The 27,066-nt window shown below is 38.2% G+C and overlaps 1 protein-coding gene across 1 annotated transcript; it reads right to left on the bottom strand.

Moving 5' to 3' along the window:
- Positions 1-19,752: 19,752 nt before the first annotated feature.
- LOC104217453 (wall-associated receptor kinase 1-like) lies at positions 19,753-23,390 on the bottom strand. The gene is made up of 3 exons (XM_009767718.2): positions 22,443-23,390; positions 21,887-22,042; positions 19,753-20,960 (listed from the first exon to the last, which is right to left on the bottom strand). Exons 1-3 carry the CDS (start codon positions 23,329-23,331, stop codon positions 19,753-19,755), a joined length of 2,253 nt encoding a protein of 750 aa, XP_009766020.1. The 5' UTR covers positions 23,332-23,390.
- Between the last annotated feature and the right edge of the window lie 3,676 nt (positions 23,391-27,066).

Raw genomic sequence — 27,066 nt, 5'->3', positions numbered from 1 at the left:
TTTGAGGAAAATAAGTAAAGGAATTTTGAGATCACTTCAAGCCCGAATTGTGTAAAACTGGGGCACATAGAACATAAAAATACACTATTGAAATATAGCGTGCTGCATCGGGCGAAGATAACGGCAAGTTTGCCCCAAATTAGTAGGGGGTCGTTCGTGGTAATGAGAGTGAGAGTGTTGTCCAATGGTGCTTTGTATGTAACAAATGTAGAAGGCGAATGTGTGGATATGGTTATCAAGTCTGGCGCAATCAAAAGATGTTACGAATGCTTTCCTTGGTTTATTTAATTGTGTTGTTTGTACTTGGCATGTTTTGGAGATTGGAATGACGAAGGCATTTTGTTCTGCTATCTAAACACTTTATCCTTCGTTACCCCTTTGAGCCTTATTTATTTTCTTTCATACCTCTCTTTCGGAATCAGTAGTAAAGATCAGAAACGCAAGCGTGAAGGATAAGTAAAGGAAAAAGAAGAAGAAAAGGAAAAAAAAAGGAAGAAAAAGAAAGAGAAAAAGAAAAAACAATAAAATAACAAAAAGAGAAAAAGAAAGGAAAGAAAAGAAAAGAAGAGAAAGAGCAAGAAAAAGGGAAAAAAATCACAACAACAAAGTAATTTCTATGGCATGAACTACGTTCGACCTGATTCCTTTAAGGCTATGTAGGCAGCCTCACGGTTCGGTCCCATCAAAATAAAAATCCAAAAGTTCCCAAGCAAAAAAACTGGGGCATAAATTGTGGTTGTTGTAAGAAATCTGATTCCGAAAGTTGTAATCTTGAACCCATTTGAGTTATTTTGAGCCTTTGATATCCTTTATTTCTAACCCCATCCAAAAGCCCACATTACGGTCCAAAGAAAGACCTTCCAGTCAGTCTTCGATAGATGCCAAGTCAAGCGAGTAGAGGTGAATCATATCAGGGGCAACACTCCGGTCCAAATAAGGAAAATGAAAAAAATGAGAGAGTCTTATTGGTGAAAATCCTCACGGGCATCGTAAGGCGATGAAAGCTGAGAGAAATCAAAAATGAGAGTCTTATTGGTGAAAACCTTTACGGGCACATTAAGGCGACAATAAGTTGAGAGAAAGAACAAAATGAGAGAGGCTTGATGGTGAAACCCCTTCGGGCACTACAAGTTGAATAAGGATCATGAATCGAATTGGATAATCGGAGCATTGAAGCCCAGTTTCACGGCAAAAAGGTACAACAAGAGTTGAACATCATGCTTGATTGACAGAATAGGCCACAGGTGCATGTCATGGTCATTAGAGTCGGTATCCGCATCTGATATGTTTCCACTTTGTAGTTTTCTTGTTAGGAATCGTCTCTTTCCATTGTCCTTTACTCTATTCCTTTTGTCTTGTTTATTTCCTCTTCCTGAGTCTGTTTGGTCGGAACAAGTGAGAAATGACTTCAAAATTTGCCACCAGCTTTCCAAGTGCACAAAACAAGATCTGGCTAGCACATCAAAGTATCATAAGTCAAGAAAGAACAACAAGCGCACTGAGCTGGTAACAATCAACATGTTTTGGGATTCGTGTGAAATACAAGGGCTTGGTATACATCAATTCCTGAACAATGCAACAAATGGAGGGTTAAGGTGAACAGATCAGAGGTATTTTATGTGATAAGATTGACAAAAAGGGTGGTAAACTAGTGACAAGCAAGATCTTTCAAGTACAAATCAAAGCTATCATGGCAAGCGATGGAGCAATAGACCTCAAGACCAAGGCCAGTGATTTAAATCAAGAAAGAACAATGTGTGCATTGAAGTTGGTAACAATCAATATACTGTGGGGATCATGTGAAACACAAAGGTTTGGTAGATGTCGGTTCATGAGCAATGCAACAGATAGAAGGTATTGGGTTTTAACGAAGAAGAGGTATTTTCTATGATAAGGGTGACAGAGAAAGTGGTTAGTCATTGAACAAGCAATGTCTTCGAGTGGAAATCAATTATCATGAGAAGCGAATGATCAATAGCCCTCAAAGTCAAGTCCACAAACCAACCACCACATTTTAAACTGACAAGATTTTTCTTTGATTGAAATAGGGGCAGAAAATTTTGTTTGTTTCGGAGAAACACACCGCAAGGAAAGGCAGGCACCAAACAGGTTTGACAGTAAATTCTCAGGACCCTCCTGGATAATGGGATTTAGTTTTAAGTGTTCAGGACCCTCCTGGACAATGTGATTTAGTTCTAAGACCTTCATAGAAAATAAGATTTAGCGTAAGTTTTACCTTTAGGAAATAGGATTTAGCTTTGAAGTTGTCACTCTTAAGGTGAGATTTATTTTGAAATTTTCAGGACCTTCCTGGGAAATGAGACCTAATTTAAAATTCAAAACAATCATGAATAGCAAGATCTAGTATAAATGTACCCCAAAAGGATATAAGTTGGCTTTAAAGCTTTCATTCTTAGGATAAGATTTATTTGAAGTTTTCAGGACCCTTCTGGAAAATGGGACCTAGTTTAAAAATTGAAATAATCATAAGTATAAAAATCTAGCATAAATGTACCCCAGGTAATATAAGTTGGTTTCAAAGTTTCATGTTTGAGATAGGATTCAATTAGAAGTTTTCAGGACCCTACTGAATAATGAGACCTAGGAGATAAATCTTAAGATAATTCAGCCGTAAAGAATTGTCACTCTTAAGATAAATCTTGACTTTTAATTTTCAGGACCCTCCTGGATAATGGGGTGTAGTTTTAAGATTAGCTTAAATAACAAGATGTAGCGAAAGGAACATTTAGGAGATATAATTTAGATTTAAAACTGTCGTTTAACTAGGAGCTGTCAGGACCCTCATGGATAATGAGATTTAGCATTCAAATTCTTAGTAATATTTGGTAACATGATTCAGTTTAACACTCACATATGTGCCCAACTACCAAACTGGGGCGGAAAATTTTCTTTGTTTTGTCTATTTTTGTTGAAATCGGTACCCACTTGGAGAACAGGGAAAAGCAGTTCAAGTTCAGCAGTCAGGCTCCCACCTGGAGAGCAGGGGAATACAATTCAAGTTCAGCAATCAGGCGCCCACCTGGAGAGCAAGGGAATACAGTTCTAGTTCAGCAATCAGGCACCCACCTGGAGAGCAAGGGAATACAATTCAAGTTTCAGCAATCCGGCGCCCACCTGGAGAGCAAGGGAGTACAATTCAAGTTTCAGCTTTCAAGTTCTTATTGATATTTGGTAACATGATTTAGTTTACACTCACATATGTGCCCAACTACCAAACTGGGGTAGAAATTTTTCTTTGTTTTTGTCTATTTTGTTGAAATCAGGTGCCCACCTGGAGAACAAGGGAATACATTCAAGTTCAGCAATCAGGCGCCCACCTGAAGAGCAAGGGAATACATTCAAATTCAGCAATCAGGCGTCCACCTGGAGAGCAAGGGAATACATTCAAATTCAGCAATCAGGCGCCCATCTGGAGAGCAAGGGAATACAATTCAAGTTCATGCAATCAGGCACCCACCTGGAGAGCAAGGAAATACAATGCAAGTTCATGCAATCAGGCACCCACCTGGAGAGCAAGGGAATACATTCAAGTTCATCAATCAGGCGCCCACCTGGAGAGCAAGGGAATACATTCAAATTCAGCAATCAGGCGCCCACCTGGAGAGCAAGGGAATACAATTCAAGTCCATGCAATCAGGTGCCCACCTGGAGAGCAAGGGAATACAATCAAGTTCAACAGTCAGGCACCCACTTGGAGAGTAGGGGAATACAGTTCAACTTCAGCAGTCAGGCGTCCACCTGGAGAAAGGTAAAGCATCTCAAAGTACAATTCGAGTTCAGCAATCAGGCATCCACCTGGAGAAAGGGAAAGCATCTCAGATTACAATTCAAGTCAGCAACAAAAAGAGCTCGCGGCAAAAATGCGAGTCAACAGTCCGAGGTGATCAACAGAAGTTAGTCATAATAAAGAGAAAAGGAGAAGGGCAAGAAGTTAATCCAAATACAGAAATTGATGGAAGATGTGAATTGCTTAAGACATGGTAGAAGTCACAAGCACTACATGTCCGGTCTTGATCCAAAAAAACTGAAGAAGAATGAGCTAGCACCTGCAGCTAACCAGCGCCAAGGTTCAAATCTAAAGTCTGCATGAAGAACCATTCAAGACTCAAGATCAAGCTTCAGAAGATTTATAGATAGGAATATTGTAACTCGTAGTTGAAAGGCTTAGTTAGTCTTTTTCATTTGATTTTGATGTAATAACAGGAACCGCGGACCGGAACCTCGACGGCACCTCAATCGACTCTCGAACTCATCACTCCATCACTTTATACACTTCTGAACTACACACGACCTGATTCTCTTATAACCCGGGATATGTAGGCTGTCCAAAACCAGGACTCGGTTGCACCTTTTCTTTTTATTTTCTTCCTCTTTTGAATAACTATATGGTCAAAAATTAGGCACATGGTTCACTTTATCTTTTCCCGAAAACTCTTCGTGTTTCCGAGCAAAGAGGGGCAGCTGTGAACACCTAATTTTGACCGTATTTGAATTTTATCCCACTTATCTCACCAATACCTCACTTATCACCTATCGTTCCCACTTTCCCTTGTCCCCTACGCTATCCCCCCCCCCTCTCTTTTATTTCCTCACATCCACTCCCCTTTGTTCCCCACTCCTGGTCCCCCACTTTGTTCTCCACTCACAATCCATATAATCTCCATATACACACACACGGTCAAGGAGGGAGGGAGGAGATGGAATGAAAATGTGAGGTAAAAATAGAGAGAGAAAACAGATTTGGAAAATGAGGAGAAATTTGCAGCGAAAAATCTGAAAAAGAGCAACCAAAAATGTCATCCAAAACCCACCCAAATAAGCTGAAAATTCCAGCTCTGGAAGGCAGAAAACGAAATTCCAAGCACCCCAAAACCAGCCCTCTTCTCTGTCCAAAAACCACCTCTGTAACGACTGAAGCTTGGTCGATTTTCTTGAGTCGGGTTCGAGTTCGGGGCAACAAGCGGGGTTTGCTAGAACTGTAGTCGATCGCCTGAGGTTTCCAGTTCGAGTTTTTGTCCGGTAGCTTGCTCCAGATTACTGTTTTGGAGCTTCTCTTTCATTGTACCCGTTGTACAATTCGAACAACAAAAGGTCTGTTTCATTTTGTTTAATGGTTATTTCATATGTGCATATGGTATTTGCTTGCGTAGATGAATAGATGGCATGAAATTTTAGTTGTTTGGTTGATGTTGTTCATCTAATTTGATTGTTTTTTTGTTGTTGTTAATTGTTAATTGGGTCTATGGTTGAAGTTAATCTTATTTTAGTTGTATGAAATCTCAAATGAGATCTTATATTGAATAAAAATCAGCAATGTCAACAATAGTGAATATTGAGCTATATAGATTTGTGGTTGAACTTTTATCTTGGTTAAAAGACTCATGGACAGAATTGATCCAACAATTTTGCATTTAAATGGTCTGTGTGTGTTTATATAGAATTTGATTTTATTGGGTTAATAGTTAGTCTTTATTGGTAAACTCAAATGAAAAGAATTGTGGCTTTAGATAAAACCAGCATACACAGGTTTTCCCCTTTCTAGAATTGATTTGTCTGTAGACAAAATACTAGTATATGTATTTTTTTTATTTTTTATTTTTGTTCGTATGCCATTTTTGTTAAATCAAGCAAATGATACATTTAATCTATTTCTTCAACTTTAAATGCTAAAAGGACTATTTGAACACTAGTTAGCAATTCTCATCCTAGCATAAGCATATCGAGCGTTAAAATGTTCTTTTGGCTTTCCTTTATTAACCACCAGTTGCAATTTTTAGTATTGTATAAACTATAGGCTTCGGCAGAAGGATTAGATTTAAGCGTGAGTGACAATTTGGATTTGAAACGTTATATTACTATACTTTGTTGCTTATTGCTAGGGACATGCTTAGGCCGCCAACACCCAGATAGGCAATCTTTAGGATTTTCGATGTTCGCGTGACGTAATTATGATTTCCAAATATAAGTCAAAGTATGCGTTCGCGCAACTTTGGGCGACACAATTTTAGTAATAATAAAATGTTATTAATTCAATTGTGTACACGTTCGCGTGACACAATTACGATTTCTAAAAAATGAACACTCGTAGTTTGCTTTAGGCTCGATTTAGACTAGTATTGTGATTACGTATACGTTCGCGTAACATAATTGCGAATTTGATTCTAAAAGGTGACTTGAGGGATGCGTTCGCGCAACTTCAACCAAATATTTCTTAATAAATCAACAAAAGCGTTATTAATCGTGGACACGTTCGCGTGACATGATTTTGACGCGCCAAAAGTGTTATTAATTGTGTACACGTACGCGTGACATGATTCCTTACATGCAAAATAAAACGAATATACGTACGCGTGATTCGTTTCAAGATAATTCTATAATTACAAATAATCAAGCTAAAAAGCGGTTATAAAAGCTAAAAATGCACAATAAGTTTAAAACGTGTAATAAGTCAGATAATTAGGCCAATTTTAATAGTTTAAGCGACCGTGCTAAAACCACGGAACTCGGGAATGCCTAACACCTTCTCCCGGGTTAACAAAATTCCTTACCCGGATTTCTATGTTCGCGGACTGTAATACAAAGTCAATCTTTTCCTCGATTCGGGATTTGAACCGGTGACTTGGGACACCATAAAATTATCCCAAGTGGCGACTCTGAATTTTAATAAAAATAATCCCATTTTGATTGTCACTTTAAGTTGAAAAAAAAACTCCCTTTATATGCCCTTCCGGGACTGTAGGAAAAAAGAGGTATGACAATGAGTATACTCACTAAAAAGGTGGAAGAGTCAGGGCAGAAGCAGCAGGTACACATCGTAGATACTACCAATGGGGGCTTGTGCACATCTTGCATTAGTTAGCCAATTGGTAACCAGTGGAATGCAGAACATGATCATCACCACTATCTTGAGCCATGAACTATGTGTCTAATTATGGAGGCTAGAGATAGGGTGGTTAGAATTGGGGCTAGCAAAATCAGCAGTACATGCTAGTCTAGCCACAGTTCAACAATGGAAACATGGGAGGTATGAGACCCCCTAACAATATGACACCTTATCCAAGGCCACAGGGATATAATAATCAAAATCAGCAGCAGGGCTATCATCCACCTCAACAGCAGCATGGTGGAAGACAAGAAGATGGATTTGCTAGACTTGAGGCAATGATACATCAGGTTATTGGGTCTAATGCAAAGATTAATAAGAGAGTGGATGCACATGATGCAACAATCAAGAATATTGAAGTGCAGGTGGGCCAAATTTCTATGTCTCTGAACAATCGTCCTCATGGGACACTACCTATAGACACCCAGATAAATCCAAAAGATCAAGGCCCAAAGCAGCTGATGGCGGTGAGTCTACGTAATGGCAGAGATCTGAATGTAGAGCAAGAGAGGGCTCGAGAAACTAGACGGGCTGAGACACTTATACCAGTGCCTATTGACCTAGATGAGTCAACTAAACTGACAGAGGTGACAGTCCAGCCTACCCAGGAAGAAAATAGCATTCAGAATGAGACCGAGAAAGAAGCTGAGACAGTACATGAACCATTAGTTAATGTAGCAGCTGATAAAGATCAATCCCAAATCATTGGGAAGAAGAGACCTCCCGCACCTTTCCCTCAGAGGTTGGCTAAGTACAAAAAGGAGGAGCAATACAAGAAGTTCTTCGAAATGCTGAAACAAATCCAGGTAAACATACCATTGATTGAAGCTTTGAAGGAGATGCCTGGGTATGCAAAAATAATGAAGGACTTGATGTCCCAAAAGTTTGATTTCCAAGACTTGGCCACTGTTACTCTTACTCAGACCTGTAGTGCAGTGGTGACTAGACCAATTGCAGAAAAGCAGTCTGACCCATGGAGCTTTACAATTCTATGCACTATTGGTAATTTTGCTTTTGCTAAAGCACTGTGTGATATAGGGGCCAACATCAATCTTATGCCCTAGGCGATTTATAAGAGGCTGGGCATTGGAAGAGCTAGACCCACCTCGATGTTCTTGCAGCTGGCTGACAGGACTGTGAAATGAACCTCTGGTATCCTGGATGATGTGCTAATTTAGGTAGGGAAATTTATGTTCCCTGCAGATTTTGTGATCTTAGACTGCAAAGTGGATGAAGAGATTCCCATAATTCTGGGAAGACCATTCTTGGCCACGGGGAGAGCTCTCATTGATTGTGAAACCGGGGAGCTCAAGATGAGATTGAACGATGAGGAGATAACATTCAATGTGCAGAAATCTATGAGGCGACCAAGTGAATTCGCCAATTGCTCTCTTATTGATGCCGTGGATATAATCGTAGAGACTGATGATGAGATGCTGACCATTGAGGACCCCTTTGATGCATGTTTGATGAATTTAGATGAGGTGAATGGAGAGGAACTGGCGGAATGGGTGTTGGCATTATAGGGTAGAGGGTTCTGGGATAGAACTCTAGAATTTGAGCCCTTGCACTTGGAAAATCGAGAGACTCCTTCAGCCAAGCCATCCATCGAAGAACCACCAAAGCTGGAGTTAAAGCCATTGCCCACCCATCTCAGGTAAGAATTCCTTGGACCTAACTCCACATTACCTGTTATTATCTCATCTAGTTTGTTAGATGCGCAGATGCAACAACTCTTGCAGGTACTTAAGGAGTGCAAGACTGTCATTGGGTGGACCATGGCAGACATAAAGGAGATCAGCCCCGCCTACTGTATGCACAAAATTCTACTGGAAGAGGGACACAAACCTTCCAGGGAACACCAAAGAAGGCTGAACCCTAACATGAAGGAAGTGGTAAAGAAGGAAGTAATAAAGTGGTTAGATGCGGGAATTATCTTCACAATCTCTGACAGTAGCTGGGTTAGCCCAGTTCAATGTGTACCTAAGAAGGGTGGCATGACGGTAGTTATGAAGGATAACAATGAATTGATCTCTACAAGAACCGTCATGGGTTGGAGAATTTGCATGGATTATAGAAAGTTAAATCTAGCCACCCGGAAAGACCACTTCCCACTTCCCTTCATTGATCAAATGTTAGAGAGATTGGCAGGGAGGTCACACTTTTGTTTGTTGGATGGGTACTCAGGATACAACCAGATCTCCATTGCACCGGAGGACAGAGAGAAGACCTCTTTCACTTGCCCGTATGGCATTTATGCCCTTTGGCCTATGCAACACACCCGCCACATTCCAACGGTGCATGATGACCATCTTCACTGACATGGTAGAGGATATAATGGAGGTTTTCATAGATGACTTCTCAGTGGTGGGGAACTCATTTGATGAGTGCCTGATAAATCTGACTCGTGTGTTGAAACGGTGTATCGAGACTAACCTGGTTCTGAATTGGGAGAAGTGTCATTTTATGGTACAAGAGGGCATTATCTTGGGGCACCGGGTGTCAAGCAAAGGAATCGAGGTAGATCGTGCTAAAGTGGATGTGATAGCAAAGCTACCCCCTCCAACTTCAGTCAAAGCAATCAGGAGCTTCCTCGGACATGCCGGTTTCTACCGGAGATTCATAAAAGACTTCTCAAAAATTTCCAACCCTCTCTGTAAGTTGTTAGAAAAAGATCATCCTTTCTTGTTTTCTGATGATTGCAGGGTAGCATTCGAAAAGCTGAAAAGGAGGATAGTCTCAGCACCTATCATAGTTGCCCCTGACTGGGAGCAACCATTTGAACTCATGTGTGATGCCAGTGACTACGCAGTGGGGCCAGTGCTGGGACAGAGGAAGGACAAGCTGATGTATCCAATCTACTATGCTAGTAGAACGCTGAGTGGAGCCCAGCTAAACTATACTGTGACTGAGAAGGAGATGTTGGCTGTGGTGTTTGCGTTCGACAAGTTCAGATCATATCTAATAAGTTCTAAGGTAATTGTATACACTGATCATACAACTATCAGGTACTTGATTGAGAAGAAGGACTCTAAGCCGCGTCTTATATGTTGGGTGTTGCTACTGTAAGAATTCGACCTTGAAATTCATGACCGTAAGGGCACAGAGAACCAAGTCGATGATCATCTATCACGACTTGAGGGAGCTGAAAATGCAGTTGAGGTTGAAGATATTCTGGAAACCTTTCCAGACGAGCAGCTATTCGCTACTAGTCTTGAGGAAGCACCATGGTATGCAAACTTTGCAAATTACCTGGCCTGCAGTATAGTTCCTTATGACCTTTTATCTGTACAAAAGAAAAAGTTTTATCGTGACTGCCACATGTATTATTGGGACGAGACTTACCTGTTTAGAATATGTGTTGACAATATGATCCAGAGGTGTATCCCTGAGATAGAACAATCTTCTGTTTTGCTGGCTTGTCATGCATCAGCTTATGGAGGACATTTTGGAAGGGTCAGGACAACTGCAAAAGTGCTTGAGGCCGGATTCTTTCGGCCAATAGTGTTTAAAGATGTGCACCAATGGGTGAAGGGCTGCAATGAATGTCGGCAGACCGAGAACATTTACCGTTACCATGAGATGCCCGTGAACCCAATTCAAGAGGTAGAAGTGTTTGATGTGTGGGAGATTGACTTCATGGGTCCCTTCGTCAGCTCTTATGGCAATACGTACATACTTGTTGTTGTGGATTACGTGTCCAAATGGGTAGAAGCTACAGCGTTTCCCACTCATGATGCAAGAGTGGTTGTGGTATTTTTGAAAAAGAACATATTCACCAGATTTGGGATACCAAGAGCGATTATCAGTGACGGAGGCACTCACTTCTGTAATAGAGCTTTCGAGAAGTTGCTTGCAAAGTATGATGTACGCCACAAGGTGGATACCTCTTATCACCCGCAAACTAGTGGGCAGGTTGAAGTGTCCAACAAAGAGATAAAGGGTGTGCTAACCAAGATTGTGAACGTCACAAGAACTGATTGGGCGAAAAAGTTAGATGATGCACTCTGGGCCTATAGAACTGCTTTTAAAACACCGATTCGTATGTCACCATATAAGTTGGTGTTCGGGAAGGCCTGCCATTTGCCAGTGGAACTCGAACATAGAGCTTGGTGGGCACTAAAATAGCTGAATCTAGACATCAAGGCTGCGGGCACAACGAGAATCACAGAATTGCATGAGCTCGACGAGTTCAGACATCTTACTTTTGAGAGCACAAGGTTGTACAAGGAAAGAATATAGAAGTTGCACGAAAAGAACATTGTGGAGCAAAATTTCAATCCCGGAGATTGGGTGTTGCTTTATAACTCACGATTAAGGCTATTTCCGGGTAAACTCAGGTCATGATGGTCTGGACCATTTCGAGTGGTCGAAGTATTCCCTTCAGGTGCTGTAGAGATTGCTACAGAGAAAGACTCTCGTACATTTAGAGTCAATGGGCAGAGATTGAAACTATATGTGGGCATGCATGAACCAAAGGAAGTGTCTGAGATCCTCCTTACTGAACCTCAGAGGTCGAGGGAGCCTTGAATGCGCTTATTTGCGTCATGCCGCGGCGTTAAATCAGGCGCTTATTGGGAGGCAACCCAATTGTTAACCTCACTAACCCATAATTGTAGTTTAGGATTGTTAGAATTTAGGAGTTGTGAGACTTGATTGGGCAAGTACAAGCATGAATTGAACATGAAATAAGTACATAATAAAGCCGGGGTGCAACCCGGAAGCTAAATGTCGAAAATAAATGGAACTCTGTGAAAATGGCCTACCGCGTTGCATGGGGCGCCGCGCCAGGCCAAACGGGGCTGAATGACAAAACGCAGGGGTCTCTGATATTTTCCACTACCGTGATGCATGGGGCGCCGCACCCTGCGGCACGACAGTGCATTTTTAAAAAAAATATATTTTTTTTAGTTTCTTTACACTCTCTGACCAGCGACCCTTCCAACCCCCAACCCATTATTCTTTGTTTTCTCTTTCACTCGGCTTCCAAACGACCAAACCCTTCCCCCTACTCCCCCAATCTCTTTTCTTCTCAAATCTCTCTCCCACACACACCTTCCATTCACCCTCAAGGTAAGTTTCTCTACTCTCTTCTCCTTTCTTTAAGTAATTTAGTGTCATGAGTAGTGTAGTTAATTTCAACTAAAACCCTAGGTAGGGTATTGATGCTAATTAATTTTTTTTCAATTTAATTGCTTACTTTGGATATGATTGGTGCTTAACTCTTTGGGTTTTCATTGTGCTTATCCTTGTGGACGATTTTTAGCATGTCTTCTGCCGCATGGACACGAGATGCCAACAAATTCCACAAAGATATGAAGAAGGCAACTTTCCAGCGGCCAGCCAGGGTTCTATTGCAGTTGATTAATGCCAAGATCACGCCGACTGGAAGTGACACTGATGTACCCCGACTGAAGGTGTGTTTGATTTATGCCTTGTTGACTCGTATGTAGTTCGACCTTGGTAAGTTCATGCTTGAGAATATGGCTAAAGTGAGACCACTTGGTGCTTGCCGTCTACATTACCCGAGTATGATCACTCGATTGTTACGTGCACACCTTGTGGATGAGGAGTACCACTATGACAGGACTATTCCAGTATCTTACCCTATTAGGCCCTTTGATGTTACGGCGGTGATCGACCCCCCTACCGCGTTGAGGAGACTCTACAACTACTATTTTCTGACTTGCGCCTTCGGGCTGATCATGGGGAGGCTGACTTGGAAGAGTTGCAGCAAGATCACCCCCTTTCTACTATCACTCAGCAGTGGTTGGGGTTGGCGAGAGGAGGACAACTACCACCCGATGAAGATGTGAACTCCATTTCCTCAGATGATGAGGAGTATTTGCGCACCTTCGAGGGTGCTGATGATTAGGCCTTGGGCCTCAGGGAGTCCCCTTTTCACTCTTGATTTTCCTGCTTTGCATTGGGGACAATGCAATCTCTTAAGTGTGGGGTGGGGTGCTCATATTTGATTGTATTTGTACTTTCCTTTGTTTGTTTCTTGCTTTCTTAGACAATTGGTTTGTAAACTATAATTCTGAATTCCATCGGGCCTGTAATAGTTAGTAATTAAGTATGTAGTTCGACTCTTCCCGACGATGGATATCGTCGACTGATTTCTTGAGGGAGATGAGTCGAGAAGAAAAGAAAGAAAAAATCATATATGTGAAAATCCAAAAATATGTCTTTTATTTTAGTTTTTTTTCTTTTAGGTAGTGTAACAATTCCCCTTTGGTTTTTCTTTATGCCGCGGTTCTTTTCTAAGGTTTTGCTTGAATCGGGTGTGGTTAAATTTTATTTTTTATTTTTAGGAATTAAGAATCTTTAGTTAGGAAGCTAAGTTGAAGGAGCAATTTTCCTTAATTGCATATGCCTTGAGAGTGGTAAAGGCCTTAGTTGTGACACCTAGGCTCAATTCTTGACTCTTGAATAAATTCCTTAAATTGTATGATTTTAACTTTGCTTAACTGTTTTGACTAGAGTGTCTTGATGAAATCAATCCTGAGTGAGTTATGTGCCATGTGTGTGTGTGAGGTTTTGTGTTATTCAGTGCATTGCATTTGATGTCTAGAACTTGCCCTGTGTGTTTGCAAAGCGAAATAGTAGTTTTGTTCAGTCTTGGAAGTGATATAGGCATTTCTTTGTTGAGCCATATATACATATTTTACCCGCCTAATTGTTATGTATCGTAGTTAACCCTTTTGAGCCTGTAATCTTGTTTCTTTGGTAACCACAGTACAAGCCTTACCCATTTGTTTGAATTAACCATCTTTTTGAACCTTTTCACCTCTCATGAGCACTTGAATTGTTATGAACTTTGTAAAAGTTAAAGTGTGGGGTAGTTGGTTTGGGTTTTGAGTGGAACTAATGAAATAAGGAGAAAGGTGCACTATTTTAAAAAAAAAGAAAGTAAGAGCCACTTGAATTGAAAAAGAAAGAAAAGAAAAAGAAAAAAATGATATATATATATATATTCTTTGATAGTGGTGGCTCCGGACGTAATTGTGCTTAAAGATATAGGGAGTTAATCTAGATTGATGTGAAGGTGGAGTTTTGGTTTGACGTAAGTGGGGTTTGAAGGTTAAAGTATATGTATTAAAGTGCTTAGTGAGGTGTAGTCACTCTTATATCTAAATGTATTCTACCCGTCCCGCAGCCTACATTACAACCAATTAAAGTCCTACTTAATCTTAAACTGAATGAACTCAATTAGTAGAGTAGTACACTACGTGCAAGCCTATGGTGCATCTTTTGTGGCATATGAATGTTATTTCTGAGAGTGAGTGAATTCTTTCTATCTTGAGTTCCTAAATATTCTTAAATTTTATTGTGTGAGACTTCTCTCGTTTGTTGTGTGAGGGCACTTGATTCAGGAAGGAGAGGTAATATCATTGACCTCTATGTTAGAGTAAGTGAGCGAGTGACTAATGCATGATACTTTTGAGTCGAATCTTGAGGGTGAGATGTTATGATAAGGTGCTCAATCCACTTTAATTATTCTTGGCATGGTGTATTAGGGAGGTTGTTTGATGAACGGTTGTCCCTATGTGCAGTGTAGTTCAAATGCTCGAGGACGAGCAATTGTCTAAGTGTGAGGTGCTGATGTTAGGCTAGAAATTCGTGTTTTAGCCGTGGTATTACATTCCAATGATTGCATTTTTATGTGCGTTAGAGCTCAAATGATAGTGAATTACACTTAGTACGTGTTTTATGCCTGGCAGGAAGCGATCCGGAGCTCAAAAGTTAATTTGGAGCTAAATTGATCGATTTGGAGCTTTGAAGTCTGAGTAAAAGCTCAATGCATTAAGTCAGGATCGTGTTTGGAGGTCGTGTACCAAGTCTGGATGTTAAAAGAGGACGAAAAAGTTCACTCTGAGAAAATTGCACTGTTGCGCCACATGGGGCGCCGCAGCAGTGTAAAGTTGAGCTTGAATCGAAAATATGAGGCTGCAGATAAAATGCACTACCGCGTCGCATGGTGCAGCACAGCCTGCGGCGCGGCTGTGCAAATTCTACAGAGCTAGTCCTAGTTCCCGCAGGAAAGGTTTTTTCCGTCTGGGCCCGACCCTACTTGGTGTTAATACATGTAAAAATTCCATTTTGAAGACTTTGGACATATCTTAGACCTAGGGAGGCTATTGCGGAAGGGAGAAAATGTTTGGAGCAATTTTCGGAGGAGATTGACATCAAATTCTTCATTCCTTCATATTTGCTTTGTAATTTAATTATGCAATTTATTTGGGAAATTATGAACACGATTATGAGTAGCTAAATATTTAGTCTAGGGTTTTGATGGAACCTATTGAGGGATGAACTTCTTGTTATGTTAATATAGTTTGTCTGGTTTAATCTCTATTTGTTCAACTATGTTCTTGTTGTAGTTAATTGATAGAATCCTCAATTAGCTGTGCCTATTTAGTGTGCATAACTCGGAAGAGAGTGCATATTTAGGTAGTTGTTGAACAACATCACTCCCAAAGTATAAGAGAGATCTATAACTGCGAGTTTAAAGGCGGAATTAGGGATAACGAAGCCTTGGGTGCAATCTAAAGTGAGCTGTAATAAACAAAGCCAGCTAGCGTAACTCGGGAGAGTGTGTCTAGTAAATTGTCGTGATTACTCGGGAGAGAATTACGGTAATAAGAGTGCTCATGATTGATAGAGACGATTAGGTGATTCTATCTGAAACATAACCGGAAGGGATTCCATCAATAGGGGAAATCACTACCTTAGATCCTTCTCTTAATTGTTTACAACTTAATCATAGTTAGTCTTTATTTATTTAATTGCAGTTCATCATAGTTAGTAAAAATATCCTCAATTGTTATTCAAAACGTTTTGGGAAGTTGATTACGTAGAATTTAGTAAGTCTGACAAGAGTAATTGATAGGTTAATTCCTTGTGAGTTCGACTCTGAGCGAAATACTCAGATTATATTTGCAACGTCCGCGTATCCTTTTTATATGACATAGTTGGGCGTGATCAGCTATTAATAGAGATATTTATACTCATTGTAAGGACACGATCCAAAAGAATCATCAACAACAAACTTTTCTTCTTTCATTTTTATAGTTTTACACAAAAACATTTTTCTGAGCTTAGTTGTTAACTTTACTCGAATGAACTTCATATCTGAATTTCAGGCTTGTTTCATTCTTTGAGTATCTTTTATATTGTTATTTTTAATTTTTAATTTTGTTAATTGGATTATTTTAATTCACGTGTCTATAAACGCGTATACAAATTCAATGGTACTTTTTAAAGTAAATAATTACAGTTAAATTTTTTATAACAAACTTATTTGTTTCGGATACATTTGGACATTATAGTGAATTGTTATTATAGAAAATGTATATTATAATAAAATATGAGATTGATTCCGAAAATTTTTAATTTTTATAAAAAAATATTATTATATAAGGATGTTATTATAGTTACGTGTGACGTTACTACAAATAAGAGAATGATGATCGGCTAAAGGGATTTTAGATGCTTTTGAGTCAAATTGGGCAAATTTTTCTATTTGTTGGTAAACAACGTAGAAAATTCTGGCTGCATGGCATTTTCTCGGCGTTAACTTTCTTGTCAATTGTCATTGTCTGTTCCTCTTTTTTCTTTTACTTTCGTTATTCTTTTACCCTTTTTGTATATTTCATCACTTAATATAGTAAATTATTAGGTGAAAGAACAGTAAGAAACTTCCAAATACTCGAAATTCAAATTATTTGGATTTTTGGATTATGGATTTGATTTCAGACTTCATTTTTAAAATTTTTGGATTTCAAATTAGATATTGGATTTGGTACCTTAAATTTTTGGATATATGAAAATCCAAAATTTTATATTTTATATTTAGTCCATTATTCATATATCAATAGTAATAAGTCTAATATCCTATTCTACATAATCTCATATATTTAATACTAAAGTAATTACCAAGTTACTATCAGACTACTTTCTATTTGGATATGATTTTATTATTGCTAGTTCTTATCGGTCTTACTAGTGTCTTTGTTGAATTTTTTTGATGACGATTTCATTATTTGAATACTTTATTTGGATTGTTGCGGTGAAAATAAGAAATTTTTTAGGCAATTTAACATGAATACTTCATTTGGATGTTCATTATCGTAAAAAGAAGAAACATCTCAGCTTATGAGCTCAAAACCGAAAATCCAAAATATTCAAACCGATTAATCTGAATCCAAACTTAAAAAAAACGATCCCATCCGAATTTATTTGAATTGAATTTAGATTATTATTTCTTCAATCCGAAAATCGAAAATTCAAACCACAATATCTAATCCGAATTGCGTGACGCCCAACCCAACTTCCTACTTCCCAGCTAAGACGAAGTAATAATAAGTCATTTTCCAAAACCTTACCACTCCCCACCTACTTCTAATGTTAAATTAAAGTTATGCCGTTGAAACTGTAGCATAAGCTTTTGACTTTTATTTGTTGAAAAAAATATATATTATTATTGCTAATATGCATCTTATATAGTTAACTCTTCTACAATATTTGATCCTATTGTGGTCTTTTAGATAATATATATAATACAAAAGAAGGTGGGAGACGACATTGATCATACTAATTATAATGTGAACCTTAATATTGTTTTTTTTCCCCGTAATTTGGCCCTCAAAGGCTCTTTTTTGAAAGATAAATCAAATATAATATATTTATCAAATATTAAAAATAGCACTTTTTAAATAAATTATTTAAACACAAATTACTTATATGTAGTTGTACTTCTCTAAAAGACTATTTTGATAAAAATACTTGTCAAAATTAGATTAATATGATTGAAATCTATATACAATATTATATTTTCTTACAAAAAAACTTAAGAAAAAGGTTAAGTCAAAGTTTAATATATAGATAAGATATTAAAATAAAACTTGAATTGATACAAATATACACTCATTTCTATTAAAAATCATTTAGGCCCTTGAGTTGTATGCAGTCTTTTCAATATTTTCTTCGAAAAAGGAAATAGGGAAATAAAAAATGGAGGGAAATTCAATTATTTTGGAAAGAGGGAAACTCAAAGAAAGAGAGGGAACTCTCATCGATCCGAAGCTGAAACTCCCATCGGTACAAAGTTGAGGAATTTGGGGATTTGAATGATCCGTTCTCCAGTATTTGTATCGATTCAAAGTAATGTCATGCCTCAAATCATAGATAATTCGTAGAATTTGGGACGAGTAAGAATTTGACCTAGGTTTACAAATTGGGGATTTCCAAATTTGCAACAGTTGCTTATGTTTGTTTTCTCTTCAACAGACTTGCATTTGTTGTTTGTTACCGGTGGACAAGTTGCATCCCTGACTAATCCCTTATCTCCCGCCGACTGCCGGCCATCAGGTCAGTTTTTCTCTGAATTTTTTCTTTTTTACTTTAGTCTAAGCCTTTGCTTCTCTGAAATTTTTACGGAATTCATTTTTCTTATTTGATCTTGTTCGACTCCTTTCCTAATCTCAACAATCTGAAATTTAGTTGCTGTTTGTGACGGTGCATAAGGTCTCAGTTTCAACCATCGCTATATGCTTTGAAAACGAGCTCAGCTTGCCTGTTTTGTTGTAATGAATTATAAAATATAAATGATTGTAGGAGGAATACTAAATAGAGTTCTGATCACATATCCTCCTAGGTATGAAAAGCCTAGTAAATTAAAAAAATAAAAAATTAAATAGTGGGTTCCTCTGTTTCTATGGTTACTTGTTAAACGGTGAGGTCTTTTCTATACACTCGAGCCTTTACTATATACTTTAATTTTATATTAATCAACTAATTGATGTTAATGGGAACTTGTATTGTTCACACTCATTGGCTCTACCCATGAATTATCCAGTAATTTTTATTTAGGCAACTGATTATAGTTGTGAAATATCTCAAGTTGTCAGATATGTTCTAATGAACCCTTTATGCTAACATGTCAGAACTTGAGTTTTCTAATTTAAATTGAGCGTGTATAGAAAAAGACTTTCACAGGAAAATATGGAAGTTTTGCCAGAATTTTTACAGGAAATTATCTCCCCTTTTCTAAAGTTAACCATGATTTTTTGGCCATTCTTTTTCTTCCATCGCTGGCAAATCATTACCATGCGTTTCTACCGGTGAAAATCTTCTCAAATACCACTTCCGATTTTGGAGGATCCCAGCCTCTCAACTACAAAACTTCAATCTTTTCCTTCGCCATCTCCAACACCATCTGTCTCTACTCCTTTGCAGTTTGCACCACTCATGCACCACTCCTTCTCAAGACTTCGATCAGGAGTGTGTGAACTCCTATGTTGGTGGAGTTCTTTTTACTTTTTGCTGTTTTGTTTTTTGATTTGTCTTTTTCCACCTCATCCGAGAGTTGCTAAAAAAATTTGTATTTCTTGCTAGCTGTTTTTGAGGGGTTTACTTGGAATAATTTTGGACTACTTAAAGTATTCAATTTCTCACCCCAAGTTTCGGTGATCTAAATAAGAATTTTTGGTTAGTCTAGAGGGTCGTCGATGTATTCTTCTCTTTGAAAAGTTTCCTGTTTTTACAGCACCGGAACAGTGCTTTGACATCACATGGGATGAGAGGAAGGAACAATGTGAGGCAAGCAACCATTTCTTTCTTTAATGGGTTTTTAGAAAGCGATTAGAGCCAAAGCCAATGATAAAAAAATTACATAAATACTCATGTAGAGACCGCTAGTACATCATAGTAATTAAGCAATAAATAAATTATGGAAGTTGATCACATAAAAACACAAATATCCTATTAAATTGTTAGGTTTTTAATTTGCATGAATGAATGATCAAATAAGCATGCAAATACACTAATTTATGGAATTTCAATAATTAGTCATCAAAGAGGGGGTCTTTTTCACGTTTCACGCTAATTTCAGTGCTTTGTTGATCACTTGATGATGTATCATAATTGGTGGAAGTGTACATTAGTACACTATAAAGGTCCTCCTGTTCACTGATCATTTCTCCCATTTGTAGTTGATTGTTTTCTTGATCATGATGAGCCCAAGAACGACTATTATATTTAGTGAATCCTTCCAATTGAGTTGCCACTTCTTTCATAGTAGGTCTTTCTTCTCCATTTGTGTTAAGACATCTAACCACAAGCTCACCAATGGCAGTAAGCTGCTCCAAAGAGCCTTCTTTTAAGACCCTGTGATGGAGAATTTGAAATAAGTGATTCTCCTTCACAGAAGCTTTGAAATATGCAGCTAAGCTCTTTTCTTTATTGGGTAGAGTGAGATCAATAGCTTCTCTTCCCGTTAATAACTCAGCAAGAACTACACCAAAACTGTAGACGTCACTCTTGTCTGACAATCCCATTTGTATGCCTTCAGGGTCTAGATAACCCAATGTTCCTGGTATGAGCGAACTCATATCAGCCTGGTCGAAAGGTCTTAGCCTTGAAGCCCCAAAATCAGCAATCTTTGCTGTGTAGTAGTCATCTAGTAGTATATTTGCTGACTTGATGTCTCTATGTAGGATAGGTGTAGAAGCTGCATAGTGGAGATAACTAAAGGCATCGGCAGATTCAACAGCAATTCTTAACCGATTTTGCCAAGAAAGCCAAGGCATTCCTCCATTGGTATGTATATGGTGGTGAAGGGTACCATGAGATATGTATTCATAGACCAATAAAGGGACTTCGGTCTCTAAGCAACAACCCAATAGTTTCACCACATTCCTGTGGTTAATTTGAGTGAGTATTACCACCTCATTTATAAACTCTTCTATTTGGTTTTGCTCAAGCTGTTTAGACTTCTTGATTGCAACTATGCGTTGATCTGGTAGAATCCCTTTGTAAACTATGCCATTTCCACCTACTCCAAGGATGCGATCTTTAGCAAAGTTGTTGGTGGCTTTTTTAAGCTCTTCAACGGTAAACACCTTATTTAAATTCGACGATGTCTGCTGCTTTAATAGCATACCACCATTTTGCTCGAAGAACTTCTCCCGTAATTTTAAAATTTTTCTCCTTTTTATACCGAAATATATCCAACTGACACTAACCAGTAGTGACAATAATCCAAGACCTAAACCTGCATTTGATCAATAGAGTAGAATATCAGAAAGCACTGGGCCATTTCTTTTTGACACTGTTTCTTGAATCGGAGGACATATTTTTCTTCTACAACCACTAGAAGACTTTATTTTCTTCTAATAGCCTCAAAAAATTTGTGATGCTTTGAGTACTGGTGTAAAATCTCCTTAGTATAGCCATATTTGCTTCTCCTGCACGATTTTTCCGCTTTTTTGAGAAGGTTTTTTTCATGTAAATTTTGGTGTTCCTTGTTTGTTGTGATTATTTTCATGTTATTCCCTCGTCCCCCACGCCACTAGAAGGATGATGGATTTGCTCATCTAACAATGACTACACAAGCCAGAGAAGGCGCAACTAGAAGCCACATACCAGAAAAGATAAATATTGGTCAGCTTTAGATGAAAAGGGGTCAGTATGCAATCAAATTGCACTTATCATCTGACTTGCTCAAAACATTTTTTATGAAGATAGTTTATGTGGAACATGAATAAGATTGGATAGTCTACAGATGTACTGTTTGTAAAATCTCCTTACGATAGTGATATTTTGCTCATCAGCCATAGTTTTGTTTTTCTTATTTGAAAAGAGTTTTTCATGTAAATCTTGGCATTCATTCTTCATTCTTTATTCCCCTTGTTTACCATGACTATTCCTGTGTTATTTCCTGCATTCTTCTGCTTGTTACTGCTACTTTCTTTTCATCTTTACTTGAGCCGAGGGTCTATTTGAAAGAACCTCTCCACCTTCAAAGTGGGGGTAAGGTCTGCGTACGCAACCCTCCCTAGACCCTACTTGTGGGATTATATTGGGTTTTTTGTTGTTGTTGTTGTTGTTCCTGCATCTCCAACACACAGACTACACGAGTAGAACTACCCAAATGTGGAACTCCTAGCTAATCATTCTGCATTGTAATTGTTTACATACCAAGAGATAACTTCAAGATAGGGAGATCACGCTCCTTCTGGCAACCACGTCCCTTCTGACCGTCTCCAAAATATCCTTTTGGACAGGAACACTGAAATCCTCCTGGAGTGTTTTTGCAAATCCCATCACAAGGATTCTTTGCGCACTCATCGATATCTGTTAGAAGAATACTCAAATTAGTGCATTGGAAAGTAAAATTTACCCCTTTGTTTGGGGAATGGGGTGGGGTTGAGGGAGTTCACTAATGCTGTTTTCTATTTATTTATTTATTTACTTCGCATATTGCTGCTAACGTGAATTCATGAATAGGCAGTTGATGTTTATGCAAGTTGCAACGTCTAGATTTGCTTAAACTGTGAGAAAATAGAGTTTTTCTTGTTCGAAAATCCAGTGGCTCGACGAATCTGTATTCGTCATTTGTAGAACTTAAACTCGAGATCTATGGTTAAAGCGATCTATTCCAAAAAGTCCAGACTTGCGAAATATCCTGCCAACTGTAACAATCCAAAGTTAAAGTGAACATATGTGCATGTATAGATTAGGCTAGAACACAAACCTTGGCAGCCAGGAGTAAGGTAAGGATTACCGTCATATCCTTCCTCACAAATGCAGCGATAACCTCCACGCCCGCTTTCAGAATCAATGCACAGACTATGTTCCTTACATGAATAGGCAGTGGAGTTTCTAACCTCACTGCAACTCTGATTCCCAATTTGCCAGTCAATCACAACAGGTACATCTTTCACTATTCTGCTTACAAAATTCGGGTCTGTTAAGTCTGATGCACCCCGAAACGTAAACTTCTCGTGCTCACCAAGGAAAGCATAGCCACAAGGGTTAAAAGACCAGACCTTAGTATGGTTAAGCATGCTAGTCACTATCCCCCAAAAGGTCATCAGTCCCTTAGGGATGGCTGCTTGACAGCAACCAATCCCAGAACAAGTCCCATTGCTCACATCCACACTTCTTGAACACGAAGTTATACATCCAATGCTAAAATTACGCCCTTCATACAACGAAAGACCAGAAGCTAAAGCCAAATCATCACAGCCTACGAGTGTCAACCTGTTATCTTTATCAGATAAGGTGAAAAATGGCACTCCTGTGTCGATTCTCATAGTTTTCCGTTCAGCTAGTTCGCCATTTTGTTCATAACAGCTGCCTGTGAAGGTGTTTCTGACACGTATTTGGCTAGTTGATATGTCAAGGACCTCCATACCTCCAGTGTTGAGATATGCAATTGGAGGATCGAATGAGGTATCGCACCTGATGGCGAATTTACGGTTTATGGAGCAACCGGCACCTATACCAATCCCGAATGGGAAAGGAACAGTCATGTTTCCGCATTTCGGTTGGCAGCCAGGTTTAGTGTGGTTGGTGATGGTGGTGCTCTCCATTGACATAGCTAACAAAGGTAGAAGAATAATTAGGCAAAGGAAAGCCATGTTTAGTACTTCAGGCCTGCAGGCTAGCTAGCTAGTACTAGATATAGCTCTTTGCCTTAATCATAGCTAGACTACTTAGAAGAGGGGCAATATATATTATGGAAATCAATATGAAATTGTTATATTTGCAAGTTGCACATTTCTTGGCATGTTAGACATTTCTTTTGAATTCAACAACAACAACCCAGTAAAATCCCACAAGTGGGGTCTGGGGAGGGTAGAGTGTACGTAAACCTTACCTCTACGCTGGAGGGGTAGAGATGTTTCCGAAAGACCCTCGCTCAAGAACATTTCTTTTGAATTCAACACCTTTAATACTCCCTTGTTTCAATTTATGTGACATAGTTTACTAGACATAAACTTTAAGAAAGAAAGATATTTCAAACTTGTGATCTTGAACATACCATAACATTTGTGTTACAAAAGTGTAATTAATGCTAAATGAGAAGTTCAAGTCAGATTATTTTCAAATTTGGAAAGCCATCATTTTTCTGGATTTTAGTAACAGCGAAATGCTGCCATAGTAAACTGAAACGGAAATTTTTTTCAGAACCTAAAGAAACTTGTGCTAAAATCTAATTCTTGAATAGGACAAAATCATGATTACAATTTGTGATAGAAAGAGTATTTTTGTGTCTTGTTGAGGATTGAAAAATCATCAACTTGTCCATTACACAAACAGTATATAGGTCTCAATTACTAATTAATTCCCTTATTAAAATTAAATAATGCAACCTTGAGAGAAGACGTGCTCTGCATTTTAGATGCTTCCAAATGGATAATAGGCCTATCAAGTGAAAAAATGACACTGTATAGTCGTTGTAAAATAATAGTCGAAAAAATATATAAAGTGTATATTTTTTTGTATATATATACATTATGTATGTTATATACAAAAATTATACAAATTTTATACACTTTCGGCTACCAGATGTAAATAGTTTCTGGCGCGGGCAAAAAGTAATAATACCTCATTCAAGTAAAATACTTCATATGTTCTAGTTTGAAGAAGACTTTAAAGGTGGCAAATTTCTCTGTACAAGTTGACACTAAAAATTCTTCTTTGGTCAACTTGCTTTCGAAGTCTTTGGCCATTATTGGTAAGGCGAAGAATTTCGATTCGGCTGTAAATAGAAAATTTTTAGATGCTATCATTTTGTAAAGAAAGCAATAATTCTTGGAAAAATGACACTGTATAGTCACTTTAAAAATAATAGCCGAAAAAATGTATAAAATTTATATATTTTTTGTATATATATACACATTATGTATGTTGTATGCAAAAATTATACATATTTTATATACTTTTTCGGCTACCAAATATAAATAGTTTCTGCCACAGACTAAAAGTGATAATTAGCTATTCATAATTCTTCTCCCACCTATCCATAATCAATTTTACTTATCCCTTTAAGGTGGTTTCAAATGTTAACATTGTTTCAAATGAGAGTTATAGTTACAGTAAAAAAGTACCTCTAGGTTATCCCTTGACATGGTGAATCCAGAGACGGATTTAGCCATATAGCAACGTGTTCAATTGAATCCATAACTATCGACACGGAGCATAATTTGATGTGCAAAAATTTACTAAAATCGCAATAAATTGTAGATATGAAAGCAACATGTTCAATTGAATCCATAACTATCGACACAGAGCATAATTTGATGTGCAAAAATTTACTAAAATCGCAATAAATTGTAGATATGAACTCATAACTTTAAATATATAATGAGTTCAATACTAAGAGCCATAAATGTTGAACCCATAAAGTTTAAATCTTGAATTCGTCTTGAATCCTATTCAAACTAGAATTGGATAAGGGTGCCCTAATACTCCCATTGCATGTTGAAAGTGGTGAAACAACACTTGTACTTGTATGGAATTCTATTTCCAACTCCTCAACTCCATGGATTTTCATCTAGACACCTAATCATATTCAAAACTAGTGTTTTAAATGCATTTAATTGTTGACCGAGCTTATGTGACGTCGATATTGCTGAGCTAAATGTATGTATACAATATATACATGTATAAAGAACGTGAATTGGTAGTGACACAGGCTTGGCCAGCTTTTTTCAAACTTGACGGTCAAGTTTCCTGCTACTTTCGTAAATACGCCTTGGATGAGCCCGATAGCCGTGTAGTTGCTGCATCTCATTTTGATAGGAGAAGGTGCTTGTAGCTCGCTCGCTGTCTACTAAATGAGCCTTCACTACCCGCTATTTTGATTAAAAACGACTAAAATAGAAAGAAAAAAAATAACAAAATGAATAACTTGTCCATTTAACTTAAAACAGACTATTGTCTTAATTACAAATTTTGTTGTAGAAATATTCCAAAAGAACTTGAGAGAAGACGTCTTCTGCATAGGTAATATTTTTTGATTTTGGAGAAGACTTTGAAGGACAAGAGGGGTTGCTCTGACGGTAAGCAACCTCCACTTCCAACCAAGAGGTTGTGAGTTCGAGTCTCCCCAAGAGCAAGGTGAGAAGTTCTTGGAGGGAAGGATATCGGAGGTCTATTTGGAAACAACTTCTCTACCTTGGGGTAGAGGTAAGGTCTGCGTACACTTTGTTGTTGGAGAAGAAGGCTTTGAAGGTGGCAAGTTCCTCCGTACAAGTTGACACTAAAAATTCTCCTAGGGCAACTTAACTTGCTTTCAAATTTTGCCAAATGCCCATTATAAAATATAAATGATCATGTCATTGCAATCACGTTCACAAAAATTCTGTATTGAGTTATAAATCTTTTATACATATAATTTTTATACTTTAGTTTGCTTCTTTTAAAAGAGTATTGTGTTTGCTCTTAAAAAGTTAAGTGATTTATCCTTTAACTCTAGATCTAAGCATAGTGAACACGAAAATCGAACGAGATCGAGTTTATATAGCTTTTCTTAAGGTTATAAAAAGGCATCAAACGTAAATGATAAACTTACATCTTTGATACATTGTTTTATACTTGTAAGAGCAAAAAGGGAGAGGAAGAAATGCCATTGACAATTATGATATCTATCCTTATTGATTCAGCGATGATGATTACAAGGGTTTTCAGCCAAAGTCTAGACTTTTGCTTTGTTGTTGGAGGTCTCCTCCTATTCTTCTATTCCCTTTTCCTCTTTTTTGGGAATCAGTCCCCCTTTCCTACCTTCTTACCTTCCATTTATACTACCAATGTTACCCTTTGTCCAACGATCTTTAACCAAAATATCCTCTCTTGATTATTCTTTTCATTATTCCCCTCAAGCATTACGACACATGTTTCGCCGTACAAGCTTAGTGATGGATCGATCTCGGCAATGGCCAAGGTGCTTATCGTTGTTATGCTTTGTGAATACGACCACGACTCAGTCGACCCCTTACCATTCCTTTTAGCGTCGATCTACGTGTGGACAGATTTTGACCTATACAGTTAGTCCATCCGCCTGTTTGGGTCGCCTCTTGGCGAGCTCGATGGGCGGACTCTGCTGATTCAAAAAGATGGGAAAATCTGACTGCCTTACACAAGGGGCGAGATCCTCATGGCAAGATAGAGACGTGATGCTTCAAGAACTGCATCGGACCGTTACGTCAGTTCGGAATTGGACCGTCACATCAATTCAAGATGTCATAAATACTTCTCAAACGTCATTATGACGCACGTTTCCCAGGCATCGTGTCGTTTTCTGTGCCCTTTCCATTTTTTTGATTGGCGGCTCTTGATTTTTCCGCTCAGGACATTTATACCCTTATAGG

Source organism: Nicotiana sylvestris, chromosome 5, assembly GCF_000393655.2.
Source record: "Nicotiana sylvestris chromosome 5, ASM39365v2, whole genome shotgun sequence".
Taxonomy (NCBI): domain Eukaryota; kingdom Viridiplantae; phylum Streptophyta; class Magnoliopsida; order Solanales; family Solanaceae; genus Nicotiana; species Nicotiana sylvestris.
The sequence above is the reverse complement of the archived record's forward strand: the minus strand, read 5'-3'. Positions and strand labels throughout refer to the sequence as shown.

Bases quoted from the DNA above. Each gene is read 5' to 3' on its own strand.
- LOC104217453 (XM_009767718.2), bottom strand. From the start codon at position 23,331: ATGGCTTTCCTTTGCCTAATTATTCTTCTACCTTTGTTAGCTATGTCA. The intron at 22,043-22,442 runs GTTTGTGTTCTA...TTCTTCTAACAG, and splicing joins CCTTACTCCTGGCTGCCAAG to ATATCGATGAGTGCGCAAAG. The intron at 20,961-21,886 runs GTATGTAAACAA...GATCAAATGCAG, and splicing joins TATCTTGAAGTTATCTCTTG to GTTTAGGTCTTGGATTATTG.